Here is a 15,149-nt window from a genome sequence, read left to right as displayed (position 1 = left end):
GGCTCGCTACCTAACCTCAGGCTGGGGGGTGGCCGGGCGGGTGGGGGGGGACCAGGAACGAAGGAAGGCAGTGAGAGCTGGACAACAGTCGGAAAATGCACCTCAGCCCACCGCCGCCGTGGACCACAGCGCCCCCTCCAGGCCGGTGGCCCTGCCCAACACGCTTTCCGCATCTTACAGAGGGGACGGCTCATGGCCCAGGGTGGGGGGCGAGAGAGCACGCGCAGGGAGGGTCCGCGGGGGTGACACGCGGCCTCCCGAGGGAGGTGGACAGCTGGGGGGGCGGGCGGGTGGGCAGGGGGCGCTTGGCGGCATTGCAAGCTCAGAATCACAAGCTCGGCCGTTTGCGAAGGACGGAGCGCGGCCGTCCCTGGGCTCAGGGAGACGCCGTCGGGACCACTGACCGGCGGGGTGATGGAGCCGGGGGCTGGGCGCCGATGTGCCGGGTGTGCAGCTCACAGACGGTCCATCCGGAAGGTGTCCTCGGTGGCCGGGTCGGCCAGGACCATGTCGGGGTCGTTGAGCATGTGCAGTCCGTCCAGGGTCAGGGGGTCAATCTTGAGTTCGTCCAGGGGGAACTGGTTGTCGGAGTCGAAGCTGACGTCACCGACCCCGGCCAGTGTGCTGGTCAGTTCTTTAGACAGGCTGGGAGGGGACTCTCCCGTCACTGGGCGGGGAAGGTGGGGGGGAATAGGACAGAAGTCTCAGCATGGCCCTGGCTCTCTGTTCCCATGCCCTGTGCCCCCATGGACCCTGTCAATGCTCAGGGAAGAGGGCCTTGGGCCACCCCAGGGGTACTTACCTGGGGGTTCGCCCTCTGGGGGTTATACTGGTGATGTCTAGGGGCATTTTTAGTTGTCATGACTGGAGAAGAGGAAATGCTACTGCCATCAGGTGGGTGGGGAGCAGGGATGCTGCTCAGCACCTCGGAATGCACAAGATAGCCCCCACCACCCCCCAGAGAAAGATCCAGCCCCACGTGTTAGCAGTGCCAAGGCTGGGAAGCCCTGGGCTGAGACCTAGGTCACAAACATTCAGCGTGAGCTGGCAGGGGCAGGGGCCTTTCCTGCTCTGCCAGGACATCTCCTCTGTGCGCATCCCTGAGAAGCAGGCTGAGGTGTGTGTGAATTCCCCATCTCCCCCGCAAGACCCGGGTTCAAACCCGAGCTCTCTCCTCTACTTGTAGTGACACCTTAGGTAGGCCTTAGTTTCCCAATCTGAGACATGGGTATGAAAATCCTGGTCTTTCTGGGCTACCGGGGCAATCACAGGGGCCTAAGCCTTCTCATGCGTCTGAAGCTACGGCCCCCAGAGCATCTACTGCAGGCCACTGCTCACCCCTGAGGTAGGGAGGAAGCACTACGCCTTGGGGTGGGGGTGGGGGGTTAAGGGTGGCTCTGGGCATGGACTCCTCCATCCTGGAGATGTCAGTGGGACCACCAGAGAGTGTCACTCTCAATCCTCAGGTAGTCCTCGCTTATAAGGAAATTGCTTCTTTCAATAAAAGCCAGAACCTACCAGGTGGGGCGGAGGCAGCAAAGGGTCTGGGTTCTATGCCACATGGAGCAGGGACTGACTCACACGTGCTGTGCTCAGGCTGTTCGGGGATGCTCATCGCAGTGTGTGCGAGCTGTTCCATGTCCGCTGACTGTGACAAGCCCTGCCAGGCAGGGCCCACCCCCCCAGTCACCTGTGACTCCAGTATACTCAGCTAATGGGGTTGAGGGGCCTGGGTAGCAGACGCAGGGCTGGGTGAGTGACCGGCTCTGCCCGCTCTTGCTCTGAGAACGGGATACGGGAAGCCTGGTCCAGGGTCCAGTGTGTCCCCGGGGGCCTGTTCCACACAGCCCAGCAATGAGTCAAGGTTGGTGGGGTCTGGCCTCCTCATCCTGCAGGGCAGGGGTGCCATCTCTTCTGGGGATGAGGCCCCTTGCAGCTGCCAGGCCCCCTGGAGGCACTCTGCCCAAGACCCCCACCTCGGACGCCACGGCCAGGTGGCCTCACCTGTGAGGATGATGTTGGGGATGCTGCTGTGGCTGGGGTAGCCAAGCTGCTGGGTGTCCGGCAGGCTCCCGTGGCTGCCCGTGAGGCCCATCATGGCCGCCTGCGAGTAGTTGAGCGTCGAGCCCGGGCTGTACAGGCTGCTGGAGCTGATGGCGTTCTCCATCATGTTGAACTGCTCCAGCTGCGGGGCAAGCACACAGGCATGAGGCCGGCCCTGCTGAGCCCCTGGCTATTGCTGGCTGGCTTGTCCTGCAGCAGCCGGGACCAGCTCCTCTGCAAGATGCCCGGCGCCTGTGCTCAGACACTGAGGGCTTGTTGAATAGGAGACTATGCCCTAAGGTCTCCCCCTCCTTCCTCTCTGAACCTGCCCGGGCCTGTCCACATACGGCCCCGTCAGGGCTTGCTGGATGGATGGATTGATGGAAGGATGGATGGGTGAGTGACCTGCTCCAGGAAGCGGCCAACCCTTCTCATGCCCACATGCCCTTGACCCTGACCTCCACGCAAAGCCAGTTCCGCCTCCCAGCAAACCCACATGCACGGCCCACGCTGAGGCGCCAATGCCACAGGCACCACCTGTCCCTGCCGGTGATCGCTGCCCACCCTTCCTCCCCCTCTGCCGCTGGCCTCATTCTGTGGGCCCGGTGCAGGGGCCTGGGGAGGCAGAGCCAAGCCACGCCCTCCAAGGCCTAGAGACAGGAGGGAGCCCTAGGAGCGAAGCTCAGGCCCGAGGGGCGGGCGGGGTCCGGGTGAGCGTCTGCTGTGGGCGCTGTGACCCGGGCACCCGCTCACCTGGTGGGACAGAGCATTGGCCTGCCTGGCCGCCATCTGCTGCTCATAGTACGAGTCCCCAAACACGCCGCCCAAGGTGGAGGAGTGCTGCAGACAGAAGAGAGGCCTGCTGTCATCACTGTCCCCAAGAACAGGTCAGGGGCTGCCGGGGTGGAGGACCTCCCACAGGCTGCTTGTGCCCATAGGGAGGCCCCTGGAACCTCCAATAGGATGCTCAGAATAAAGGAGGCTGAGCACCTATTACAGGCCTCCTGGGAGAGCCCACACCTTCCAGGATGGAGGGGTGTCCCCCAATCTCAGGATGTTTCCAGCACCTGCTCCTGGGGGGGCCTCTGTACCCCAATATCCCCCAAAGCATCCCCCCATCTCCTCTACTTGAGCCCAGGTATGGGTGACCCTATTTCTATCAGATAGAAGATGGGGGGCGGGCACAGGGATCAGGAAACCCCCGACAGGGTCCAGAGGAAAACACGTGACCGGGGCCAGGGTGGGGGGTGTTCTGAATTTCAGGAAGGGCAGTGCACTTGGTGACCCTTGTCAAGCCCCCAGGGAGACATGGGACATGGTGGCAGGCCATATACACGTGGACAGGACAGGTGCACAGAGCCGGATGCCAGCCGAGTGAGCACAGGACAGGCACACAGAAAGCCCCCCTGCCTGGCTATCTGCCCTGGCTGCCGGCCTGGGGGACCCCAGGGCCCATGGGTGGGCAGGAAGCCCACCTCCTGCTCTTCCAAGGCCAGCTGGGGGCCAGGTCTGCTCCTGGGAGAAGAGCAACAGACTGGGGACCCTCACAGGCAGTAGAGATGCCAGGGAACAGGAGCTTGGAGCCCCTGCCTGCTCCCATGATTCCAGAGAGAGACGGCAGGATGGAGCCTGGTGGGATGTGCAAGGGAGGAGGGACAGCCAATGTGTGGCCAGACCTCACATGGGGCACCGGGCCTCAGGAAACATTTCCGCAGCCCAGACCTGAGTCTGTTTCCTCCTTGGTGAGTGAGCTGAGAGCAGAAAGAAAAAAATGCCACCTTTGCCCTAACTATAGCCAGCTTCAGGTTTGGAAAAGGGGGCTGCAAGGTTGTGGCCGGGATTCCCCATTAAGGAGGAAGCAGGTCTGTTCTGGGGTATCTGTGTCTATCCCCACGGCCTTGGCCTCAAAGGGGCCCATCACAAGCAGAGGACCCAGGCTAAGGTTTCTTTTGTGAGGCTGCCATGAGAGACTGCCAGAAAGGTCCACTCAGAATGGAAGGGAGGAACACAATACCGAAGGCCAGCTGCCTAAGGCCCAGGGTACGGTCAGACAGATACAATGTGCACTCGAGGCTGGGGAGGCTGGGGAGGAGAAGGGAGGCCCTGGCCCACGGGGCCACTGAATGCAACCTAGGGACCCAGCTGCAGTACGAAGCCAGGCCTGGCCTCCACCCAGCACGGTCTGCCCCCAAGTGAGCCTCTTGGCCATCTTAAACCCAGGTCTGGTTGAGTCCAGACAACCTGACAGCCCTGTCCTCACAGCCACTCGAGCTGCCTGCCTCCCTTGCCAGCACCCCAGTGAATGGATGGATAGACCAACACACAGTCTTGGGCTTGACGAGACAGCAACACACTTTCTCCCTAGGATGGATGAGCCCACTTTGGTCTAGGCAAATCTCTCCTGAGAAATCTGCTCCACCCTTGAATTCCTGTCCTGCTTCCTGTGTAAAAAGAGACATTACTCAAGGACCAGCCCCAGGAACAGGCCCCACCTGCCACTTCCCCTGCCTGACCTGCTTCTCCCATCCCTCAGCATTCCATGACACCACAGGACACGACTAGACGCTTTTCGGGAGCCACAAGAGCTGGGAGCCGGTGTGGATGTATCTAGAGCTTGCAGACACCAGGCTGACCTCTGGCCTGCCCTGAACTCACAGATGCCCTCCCCACCTGCCTCTGGAGCAGGAAAGCTGCACACGGATGGTCCCAGCAGGACCCCAGGCCACTGTGGGGTGGTGGAGGAAGCATCCTAGGAGAGCTCCTCCTATAGCAGATGGAATCATGAGAGCAGCCTTCCTGAACAGGACACCCACCATCTCAATACAGGGCCCAACCTGGGCGCACTTCTGAGAACTGGGGAAGTGGGGACAGCAGGGCATGTCCCCCTGGGACAAGGGAGCCCGACATTGTTCTTGCATGGTCCTGCCTGGTGGGACAGGTCCTCTCCCTTCCTTAGCAAGGAAGGAAAATCCTGTTGCCCCCCCCGGGCCAAGAATGAGGCTTCAGGGCCTTGGGCACTGCCCTGTGGCAGCAGCTCTTGGGAGTCTCTCAGCTTGGTGACGTTTTGGGGATGGGGTGGTGGGGTCCTGAGGAGGCTCTGCAGCATCGAAATTCTGAGCCCAGATGTTAGCTTTGTAGGCACCTCTTCTCCTCTGGTGGAATGTTCCAGATAGAATTCAGCCATGGGCTGAGAGCGGTGCTAAGGAGAATTCTGAGGAACCTGGAGGGGGGTATGCGTGCATGTACATGTGTCAGAGACTGGGGTCCAACGGTGTTGGGGGAAAACCCAAGTCTGATGGATGTGGTCAAGCCCTTCTGTTGCCTGGGGCAAGCCTCAGTCTCCTCCTCTGCTGAGACGGGGACAGAGGCCCCTGAGAGGCTGCAGTGCCACTCAGAAAAGCTCCCTGTGAGGACCTGCCTTCCAGCGAGGCAGAGGGGAGAACAATCTGAGGACTCAGAGCCCCAACCACAGGCCAGCTGTCACCTCAGCTGTGCCCCACGGTGGGAGGAGAACCCCTCCACTTCTGGGAGTCTCGATGCTGTTGGACACGTGCTCTGAGCCGCAGGCTGAAGGGGCCCTGACTGCCGGGCAAGAGGCCAGGGTGTGGCCGACACGAAGGTCCCTAGTGCGAGTGAGGAGCCCACCACCCCCAGACGGGCCCGCGGGCACGTGGCCGCGCCTCATGCTCCCTGCCCCGCCGGGGCGGACGAGATGGCGTGGAATGAGGCGTGAGGCACAGACGGCGGGCGGGTCGCTACGTGGGGGGTGCGAAGCAGGGCCGGAGTGCAGGGCGCTGGGCGAGGGGCGGCGGCGTCCCTTACTTGCGGGGAGCTCCCCGGGGAGAAGCCTTGATTGGAGACAGGTGAGGTGGGAGACTGGTTAGCCGGGGAGCCGGCGCTAGCACGGTACTGCTGCAGAGCCGGCGCCTGCGACGACAGACAGGTCAGGACGCGCGAGGGGCCCCAGGCCTGGCGTCCTGGGGCTGGCCATTCCCCACTGGGCACCCCCCCAAACACACACCCCCTCCCCCGCACCTATCGGGTGAGCAGAGTATCGGGAGCACCTGCAAGAGGTGTGGGTCCCTGAGCCCTGTCTGAGCCTGGGGCCTTTTGGGGCTCCCGGGGGGGGGGGGGCATTGGTCAGAGAACCCAGCTTCATGGATCATACTGGAGGGCTGTGGGAGGGGCACAGCGGGCTCCAGAGCACCCGCACGAACGCACGCCCACACCCATACAGGTGTGCACACAGCCACACGTGTGTACAAACACACCCACACCCAGGTGTGCACGGGAGGCCCAGGGCGGGGCAGGGACGTGCTGCCTTCTGCTGCCGACTCCGGGCAGCGCCCTCAGGTCTCTGAGCTCCAGCTCTGCGTGCTGGCACATCCTGCCCACCTCCAGCAGAGGTGGGACGACAGCAAAGGCCACCCGGGGCACGCTGCAGGACACCCAGTACTGGGCAGTCACTATCAGCAGCATCACTTAGGACAAGCCTGATGGGTATGCTGTCCAGAGACCTCCAAGGGACAGCAACCGCCGCACCCGAAGGAGAGAGGGCCTTAGCTTCTCACCAGGGGCAGGATGGGCTGGGTCAGGAACCTGGATTTAGACCCTGCTCTGTTCCCAGTCCAGCCAGCACCCGCTGTGTGCCTCTGGACAGGCTGCCTGACCTCTCCGGGCCTGTTGTTCACCAAGGCCCGGACAACCAGCCCAGGGCCCCATAAATGCTCGGTCTCCCCCATTTCCTCAGTGGGCCGTTCTAAGTAGTCTGGGATAGGGACTGAGCCCGGGTGGGGCATGGGGGCTCAATTAACAAGGTATCAGTGTTGGAGGTGCCAGCACAGTCACTTGGCAGTGACTGGCTTGGACCTTCTCAGAGTTGAAAAGAAGAAAATGTCCAGAGGGACATTCTCCTTGCTTGGCTGAGTCAGCACAGACCAAGGAAGAGGCCACCAGAGCCCCTGCCCCAAGGCAGCCAGAAGTCCCTGGTAGGGGCGCCCGGCAGCAGACGCGCCTGCCTGCGAGCCTGGGGGTAATGCCTGTGCCCCGGACACCCCTGCCTCCCTTGTCTGCCCGGCTCAAAAGTGAGGTACCACTGGTGGAGGGCGTCAGGGAATGAGGTACCCCAGGCAGGCTCCACCATCAGAGCTTGCGTGCGTTCCTATCTGGGGGGCCCCTGGGGTCTGCCCTATGAGGGGTCAGAGCAGCTTGGAAACAGGTCTCTATTCACCCACCCTGCCCAGCTCAGGGGGGTAGTCTTTGCAGAGCACAGGATATTCTGATGACATTTATCTTGGGGTTGGCAGCCAAGGGCTGAGTGGAGAGAGCTTGCTGTACCCCAAATGTGGTCCCAGTTCCTTGGATATGGCCAAAGGTGGCTCTGACCACCCCCTTGCCACCAGGGCAAAAGCCTGAACAATCAAGAAGCTTTGGGGGTGCAAAGGTCGAAACCTAGCACCCATTACCCCGAGCCCAGGCCCAGGCAAGGGGTCCCATGGTCTAAATTGCACCTCTGGGCCCAGGGCACTGTGCTGCATGAACCACAGGGGCGCTTTAGCTCTCCTCCTCCAAGTTCCCCTCTGTGCTTCTGGCTCCCAGGATCTGTTCCCCAAGCCCTGAGAGTTCTGAGCCCTCCCTGCCCCAAGGAAGCCATTTCAGGTGGGAAGGGTTGAAGTACTGGGCATCAAGGGCCATGGGGGAGCCTTGGCAGTCAGACACAGGGTGGCCCATCTTGGGTGAAGTTGGGGCAAATGATTCCTGCTTGTGTCTCAGCCTCCCCATCTATACATGGGATGAGACCTCAGCCCAGCAGTGTTTGCTTCAGCTCTGACCCCTGGCCAAGTTGGCCTTGAAGTGGAACCTCGAGAAGGCTTAGGCCAGACACCTGAGTGTTTCTGGGCCTTGGGAGCCCAATGGGGGCCTCCCACAGCCCCTGGGATCCTCCTGCATGAGCCCCCCAGACAGGCCCCACAAAACCCCACCCTGGGCTTACCGAGGTAATGTCGATCCCCATTGGCGGCTGGCCCGGGTTCTCTGAGGGGGACTGGGGGAGAGAGGACGGTACCGTGACCGCGAGCGGGGGCAGCTGGGGCCCCCGCGTCAAGCTGGCACTTGGCATCAGGGGGCCGCCTGGGGGGAGGCCGACGGGCACCTGCGGGGGTGGTGGGGGCGGCTGCTGCTGGGACGCGGGCGGCGGCGGAGGAGGGGGCTGGGGCTGCGGCGGCGGAGGCTGCTGGGAGCCCGCCTGGGTGAAGAAGGCGTAGGGCAGCTGCTGCTCCAGAGACAGGGCATCCATGGCCACAGCCTGGGGGAAGAGGAGGGCGTCAGGTGGGAGGCCACTAGGCAGCGGGGGCCAGGCTGGGAGTACCTGGGCCCTGGGGACACCCCATGACCTGACGTGCTCAGCAAAGATGTCATGGATAAACAAAGGGACATCCAGACCCTGGACTGGAGAAGCACAGGCCTAGAGAGGGCAGGCCTCGCCCAGGGCCACAGAGGGTTAGGCTGCAGCTGGACAGGGCCGGGACTTCTCATCCAGCTGGAAGTGCCCTGCCCCCAACGAGCCTTTCCTTCGTCTCTGCCACACACGGAGAGGTGGGCACCACCTTCCGTACCCACTCAGGCCCAGGAGGTCCCTGGCCTCTCTGAGCTAGAGTTTGCCCATTGCAGGCAGGCACAGGGCGCCACAGTCCAGCAACCCAGCAGGCAGCCTGCGCCTAGCCCAACTCTGCGGGGGTTGGAGACGGTGCGGGTGATGGACGCGCTGGTGTGGCCACTCGGTCATGACCAGCTCAGGTCTTCTTGGAGTTGGAAAGAGGAAAAGTTTTCCCTGGTTAGAGGGAAGTTTTCAACATTTGTGAATCTACAGACAGCTCCTGGGGCAGGCCAGGGCTCCTGCCCTCCGAGGGAGGCAGTATGCAACCAGGAGCTACAGGATATAATACTTCGCAGAATGCCTGGCCTCTAATAAGTGGTGGTTACTTCATGAACAAAAAAGGAGTCTCTAGAAAAGGAAGGCAGGTTTAAGGGAGAGGGGAGAAGGAACAGGGGTCACAGATGGAGAGCTACCTGTGCCTCTGTTTGGATCCTGATCTGAACAGGTAGACAGAGACATAGAGGAGAACCGGGCCTAGGTGAGGCATTGGAGGGTATGGAGGAATGCCTGTCAGTTTTGTTGGAGGTGGACAATGCCACTGAGGTTATGTTAAAAAACAAACAACAAAAATATTATCTATTAGGGATTTAAAAAAAATAGACAAAATGGACAAATTCCTAGAAACACACAACCTACCAAACTGATCCAAGAAAAAATGGAAAATCTGAATAGACCTATATCAAGAAAGGAGATTTAATCAGTAATCAAAAACCTCCCAAGGGAAAATATTTGCAAATGGCATTTCTGACAAACGTAGTATCCAAACATATAAAGGTAGTATCCAAAACATATAAACGTATAAAGAACTTACAAAACTCAAAACCCAAGAAATGAATAATCTAATTAAAAAATGAGCCGAAGACATGAATAGATATTTTTCCAAAGAAGACATACACATGGACAACAGACACATTAAAAGATGCTCAACATCACTCATCATCAGGGAAAGGCAAATCAAAACTACAAAGAGGTATCACCTCACACTAGTCAGAATGGCTAAGATCAACAACACAAGCAACAACAGGTGTTGGCGAGGATGAGGAGAAAGGGGAACCCTCTTGCCCTGTTGGTGGGAATGCAAACCGGTATGGTTTCTCAAAAAGTTAAAAATAGAACTACCCTACAAGCCAGCAATCGCCCTATTAGGTCTTTACCCAAAGAACACAAAAATACTTACTCAAAGGGATACATGCGCCCCAATGTCTACAGCTGCATTATCTACAACAGCCAAATTATGGAAGCAGCTCAAGTGTCCACTGATTGATAAACAGGTGAAGAAGATGTGGTATATATACAATGGAATATTATTCAGCCATTAAAAAAGGATGAAATCTTGCCATTTGCAACAACGTGGACAGACCTAGACAGTATAATACCAAGTGAAATAAATCAGACAAAGACAAATACCACATGATCTCACTCATATGTGGAATTTAAGAAACAGAAAAAACAAGCAAAGCGGGGGTAAAAAAGAGAGAGACAAACCAAGAAACAGACCCAACTATAGAGCATAAATTGCTGGTTACCAAAGGGGAGGTAGGTGGGGGGATGGGGGAAATAGGTGATGGGGATTAAGGAGTATACTTGTTGTGATGAATCACTATATTGTACACTTGAAACTACTAGAACACTGTATGCTAACTGGAATTTAAATAAAAACTTGAAAAAAAAAACCCCTCCCAATGAAGATAAGCTCAGACCAGTGGCTTTGCTGGTGAATTCTACCAAATATTTAAAGAGTTTACACCAGTGCTTCTTAAACGCTTCCCAAGAAAACAGAAGAAGAGGGAACACTTCCTAACTTGTTTTGTGGGCCTAAACTAAGTAAAAAAGAATCAAATTCCTGAAATCAGAAATGAAAGTGGGAATATTACTACGGACTTCAGAAAATAAAAATGATTGAGTGCTATGAACGATCATATGCCAGCACAATGGATAACTAGATGAAAAAGATCAATTCTTAAACACACACAAGCTACCAAAAAAGCAGATGAAACAAAATTATGGTAAACTGAAAAATAAATAAATAAATAACTCTCTAAGGACGCCTGGGTGGCTCAGTTGATTAAGCGTCTGCCTTCGGCTAGGGTCATGATCCCAGGGTCCTGGGATCGAGTCCCGCATCGGGCTCCTTGCTCGGCGGGGAGCCTGTTTCTCCCTCTCCCCCTCCCCCTGCTTGTGTTCCCTCTCTCACTGTGTCTCTCTCTGTCAAATAAATAAATAAAATCTTTAAAAAAATGTTTAAAAAAATAACTCTCTAAACAACTAGACCCTCGAGGAAAAGTAACACAATAAAGAAGAGTCACACAATCTGCCCTTGACAGGTACAGGAGACTGCAGGCCAGTAATGAACGCATTTCTGTGTGTTTGAAAATTTGACAAACAGCCAAAAGTGTTGGGAACCTTTGTCTTCAGGATTCTATAGCCCCCAGGAAGGAGAGGGAGGTCTCCCAGAGGGGTAGAGCTGGCCACACCTCCCCCACCCCCCCAAGCCCTCACACCTGAGTGATGGGTGACAGCTGGGAGAGGGTGGGTGACACCTGCTGGGCCTGCTGCCTCCTTGTCTCCGTGCTCAGGGACAATGGGCTGACACCAGCCGGGCGGTGCTGTGGTGAGGAGCCTGGTGTGCTCATCCCTGAAAGGAAGGACAGGAGAGAAGGGTGGGCCTGACTCTAGCCTCCAGAAGGCTGCTCACACACCATGATCACTGCTGACAATAGCCCAATCAGACAGAATCCATTGTGTCCTGGATCACCAAACCCAGGGTGCCCCCTCCAAGGCTCCAATACTTGTGTGGGCTCTGTTCTCCTTCCTGATCCATCCCCATGCTGGTCCACACTCTCCCACTTATCCTATCATCCCTCCAAGAGGAGTGTGTCCCACAGGCCCTGCCAATCAGCACTTCCCTGCCTCTGTACCACCACATGATTGGCTCCCAGATGGACATGTTACCACACTGGCCCAATGAGAGCCTGCCCTGGGACTTTTGAAGGAACTCCAAGGAGGGACGTCTGGAGCTGTGTAGGGGGAGCATCACACGGCTGCAAGGGGAAGAGCCAGCTGGACAATCAGGGGCTGAGGGGTAGAGGCAGCACCTGTGCCCTGGATCCAGCCATACTGGTGCTTCCTGGTTTGGGGAGATAATCAGTGCCCTTTTTTGCCTAAACTGCCTTGGGGTTTGGTTAGCTTCAAGAAAGCTGGTCCTGGGGGCGCCTAGGTGGCTCAGTCAGTTAAGCGTCTGCCTTTGGCTCAGGTCATGATCCCAGGGTCCTGGGATTTGGCCCGAGTCAGGCTCCCTGCTCAGCTGGGAGTATGCTTCTCCCTCTGCCCTCCCCACCGCTTGTGCTCTTTCTCAAATAAATGAATAAAATCTTTGAAAAAAAGAAAGCTGGTCCTGTCCAGACGCTGCAGTTTCTCTAAAGCTTCATGCTCCCCTTATCCTCCTCCAACAAAATCGTACCTTCCTGTAACTGCTCCTTCAGCCCCTCCCCCCACACCACCTCGTGTGCTCTCCATGCTCGACCATCAGCCCTGCTAGAAACTCAGTTATTCTCTATCTTCTTCCGATACCCATGTTCCCAACTGACCTCCTGTCAGGAGTGCTCCATGTTGCCCTTTCCCTCACCCTGGCTCCCTCCCCCAGCAATCCTATCCCTGGATGTGTCTGTCGTGAAGGAGCTGAGTGAGGTCAAGTTCCGTGTGGCAGCAGTTGGGGCCTGCTGGGTTTTCCTGGGGAACTGTGCCAGGGAAGCAACAGGCCTCCTGATGTTTGGGGGAGCCCTGGGGGCTTGGCCTGATCCCCCAGACTTGCTTCCTTATCCTTGAGATGGAAATGGTAACAGCCACCCTCAAGAGTTCACCGTGAGGGCCCTAATGAGGTCGGGAGCAGGCTCTGAAGCCAGTCTCGCCTGCAGTCAAGGCCGATGTAGGAGCCTGACTCACCGGGGTCAACTGGGCACATCCTGCCAAGGCCATCAGATCAACCTGGGTCCAGCAGGTGAGACAGCGGGCTCACAGGCCAGTGGGAAGGCACCCAGCACACACCGAGGGGAGAGGACGGGCAGCCTTCTCACTGTGCAAGGCAAGCCTGGTCATGCCTGCATTTCCCCTCGGTCGCCCTGGCAGCTCCACGCAGCCGTGCACCACAGGAGGGCCTGGCGCCGCTGAGTGCTCCCGAGGCAGAGCCCTGGGTTCCAGGTTACGCACAGACCTCGGGCCCCAGAATCAGGCTGCTGCAGACACAGCAACATCAAGGGGGCATGGACAAGAAGCCTGAGCAGGAGGAGTCCAGGAGATGCCTGATCAGAGAACACTCAGAGTCAGGCCCACGGGCTGCTCCCTCCCCTTCTCTGAGTGTCCACGGCCTCTTATGTTCTTCAGGCTGAGAACACGCCACACCCAGGGAGAAGCGATGTCAGGGCTTGCTAAGCAGCAGAGGCCAAGGCCAGGAGAGAGAGGGTCAGTGCGGCAACAGGGGCTTGGGGCAAACTGGACCATCTCAAGGCCCAGGACCTCCACCCACCACTGCTGGGCCTTCCGATTCTTCAAGAGAAGCCAGAAATCCCGAGATTTACATGCACTCTCCTGATTTTTAAATGTTGATTCAGGGGCGCCTGGGTGGCTCAGTCGTTAGGCGTCTGCCTTCGGCTCAGGTCATGGTCCCAGGGTCCTGGGACTGAGCCCCACATCGGGCTCCCTGCTCCGCGGGAAGCCTGCTTCTCCCTCTCCCACTCCCCCTGCTTGTGTTCCCTCTCTCGCTATGTCTCCAACTGTCAAATAAAGAAATAAAAAATCTAAAAAAAAAAAATGTTGATTCAAACATCACGCACGCAACTACGGGCCAGACAAAACACACCGTAGGCTGGATTTGGCGCTTGGGCTGCCAGCCTCTGTCGATCCGGAATACAAGGGAGTTTTTAATCCTCTGCTGGGCTGCAGAGTGAGCTCCTGGTCTCACACTGGGCAGGCCACCACCCCAGGAGAGGCCAGTTGGACCGGGAGGGCGGACGGATGCCTTGCTGTTGAATTCCTTTTGGCAACCTGGATCACCTTTGGGAAAAGGAGTGAGGCCAGCTGGAAGGGAAGTCTGGGGTGGGCAGGGAGAGCTGCCAAGGGAGGGCAGGCCAGGTGGCAGGGGCCCAGCCTGAGGCACGCAAGCCTTGTGTGCGGGGCCGGCAGGCCTCGGAGCCGTGCCAGGAAGGAGGACCCGGGCCTGCCCTCCTCCGGGTTCTGGCCAACAACCAGGAAAACGACCTCAGCAAATGTTTAAGAGGACGAAAGGGGCCGCTGTCTCCCTGGTGGCGGAAGCCTCCCATTCTTTCTCGAGGGGCTCACGTTCCGACTGGCGGGTGGGCTGGGGTGGGGGGGCGATCTCCATGTGTGCCAGGGGCCAGCGGCTCGGCTTCATTTAAAATGCGCCCAGAAAGCGAAGCCCCTGCCAGGCGAGCTGCTAGAACGGCAGGTTCGCAAACAACCAAACACATGTCAGACATTACTGGGCTGGCGCTCCCAGCCAGGCGGGCCGGGGTCTGGGCCCCACGATCGGGGTCTGCGCTTGTTCCCGCGTCTATGACTTTCACATGTGCTGTGTTTTCCTGTGCTTGTTTAGACTCGGCGTGGGCCGGGGGTACACAGCTCCCGGGCCGGCGCTGGGGGGCTGCCAAGGACCCTCTGGAGGAGGGGGTGGTGCTCTCGGCGAGACGTGAGGAGAAAAATGGGGGGCCAGGAAACAGCGGTGTCTGCACACGGGGGGCCCCCACCAGCATCCCGAGCCAACCTTCTGATTTCTTGCTTTGCGCAGGCCTGTGTGGATGCTGCCTGCCCACCCACCTCTCAGGAGGCCGTGGGTCTCAGGCTGCCTGAATCTGCTCATTTTGTCTTCTAGGCCTTCCCTGGGGGTGGGGGGGGCACAGCGGGGGCTGGCATCCTCTGCCTGGTAGCTGAGCCTGGGTGGGCACGGGGCCAGGGGTGTACAAGCAGGAACAGAGCCTCAGTGCTGTTAGACCAGGGTCTTGCTCCCCTTTGCACTGTTCTGGCCTCTATTTCCTCACCTAGAAACCTAGGAACACTTGCACTGTTCTCAACACCCTTCACCTGCCTCTGGCCCTGTCAGCACCAAAGCCAGGAACGGCTCCAGGCTCCTCAAGTTCCTCTGCTCCCCACATTGACCTAGCTCCCAGGCCAGCCAACTTTACCTGGAAGCCTCTCTAGAGCATTCGATGGGGCCCTGCCCTGGTGCTGCCGCCCCTCCTGATAGCCTGTTCTCCCTGGGCAGCCAGAAGGGCTGTGGCAAATGTGAATTTGAGCATGTGATTCTCCCTGGGAAAACCCTGCATGGTGCTGCCCACCACACTTGGGGCAGAGGTACGACAGGCAGATGGACGGGGTGAGCATTGGCTCCCGGGCAGGCCGGAGGGCACAGCAAGGTAGTGCTTTCAGTAGCCGCCAAGTC

At 58.4% G+C, this 15,149-nt stretch overlaps 1 protein-coding gene across 5 annotated transcripts in view; it reads right to left on the bottom strand.

The window, feature by feature from the left end:
- Positions 1 to 288: 288 nt before the first annotated feature.
- CRTC1 (CREB regulated transcription coactivator 1) overlaps positions 289 to 15,149 on the bottom strand; it is a 72,736-nt gene continuing 57,875 nt past the window's right edge. For 3 of the 5 annotated variants that reach the window (XM_032412445.1, XM_032412446.1, XM_032412447.1), the window contains 6 exons: positions 11,200 to 11,333; positions 8,036 to 8,347; positions 5,866 to 5,970; positions 2,797 to 2,883; positions 2,005 to 2,185; positions 289 to 667 (listed from right to left, as the gene is read on the bottom strand). In XM_032412445.1, the coding sequence (XP_032268336.1) occupies positions 456 to 667; positions 2,005 to 2,185; positions 2,797 to 2,883; positions 5,866 to 5,970; positions 8,036 to 8,347; positions 11,200 to 11,333 (1,031 nt within the window). In that variant the 3' untranslated portion in view covers positions 289 to 455. The remainder of the gene's footprint in view (positions 668 to 2,004; positions 2,186 to 2,796; positions 2,884 to 5,865; positions 5,971 to 8,035; positions 8,348 to 11,199; positions 11,334 to 15,149) is intronic. The other 2 variants (XM_032412448.1, XM_032412449.1) reach the window with 1 other exon arrangement.

This window comes from Phoca vitulina, unplaced genomic scaffold (genome assembly GCF_004348235.1).
Source record: "Phoca vitulina isolate PV1807 unplaced genomic scaffold, GSC_HSeal_1.0 scaffold13, whole genome shotgun sequence".
NCBI lineage: Eukaryota > Metazoa > Chordata > Mammalia > Carnivora > Phocidae > Phoca > Phoca vitulina.
The sequence above is the reverse complement of the archived record's forward strand: the minus strand, read 5'-3'. Positions and strand labels throughout refer to the sequence as shown.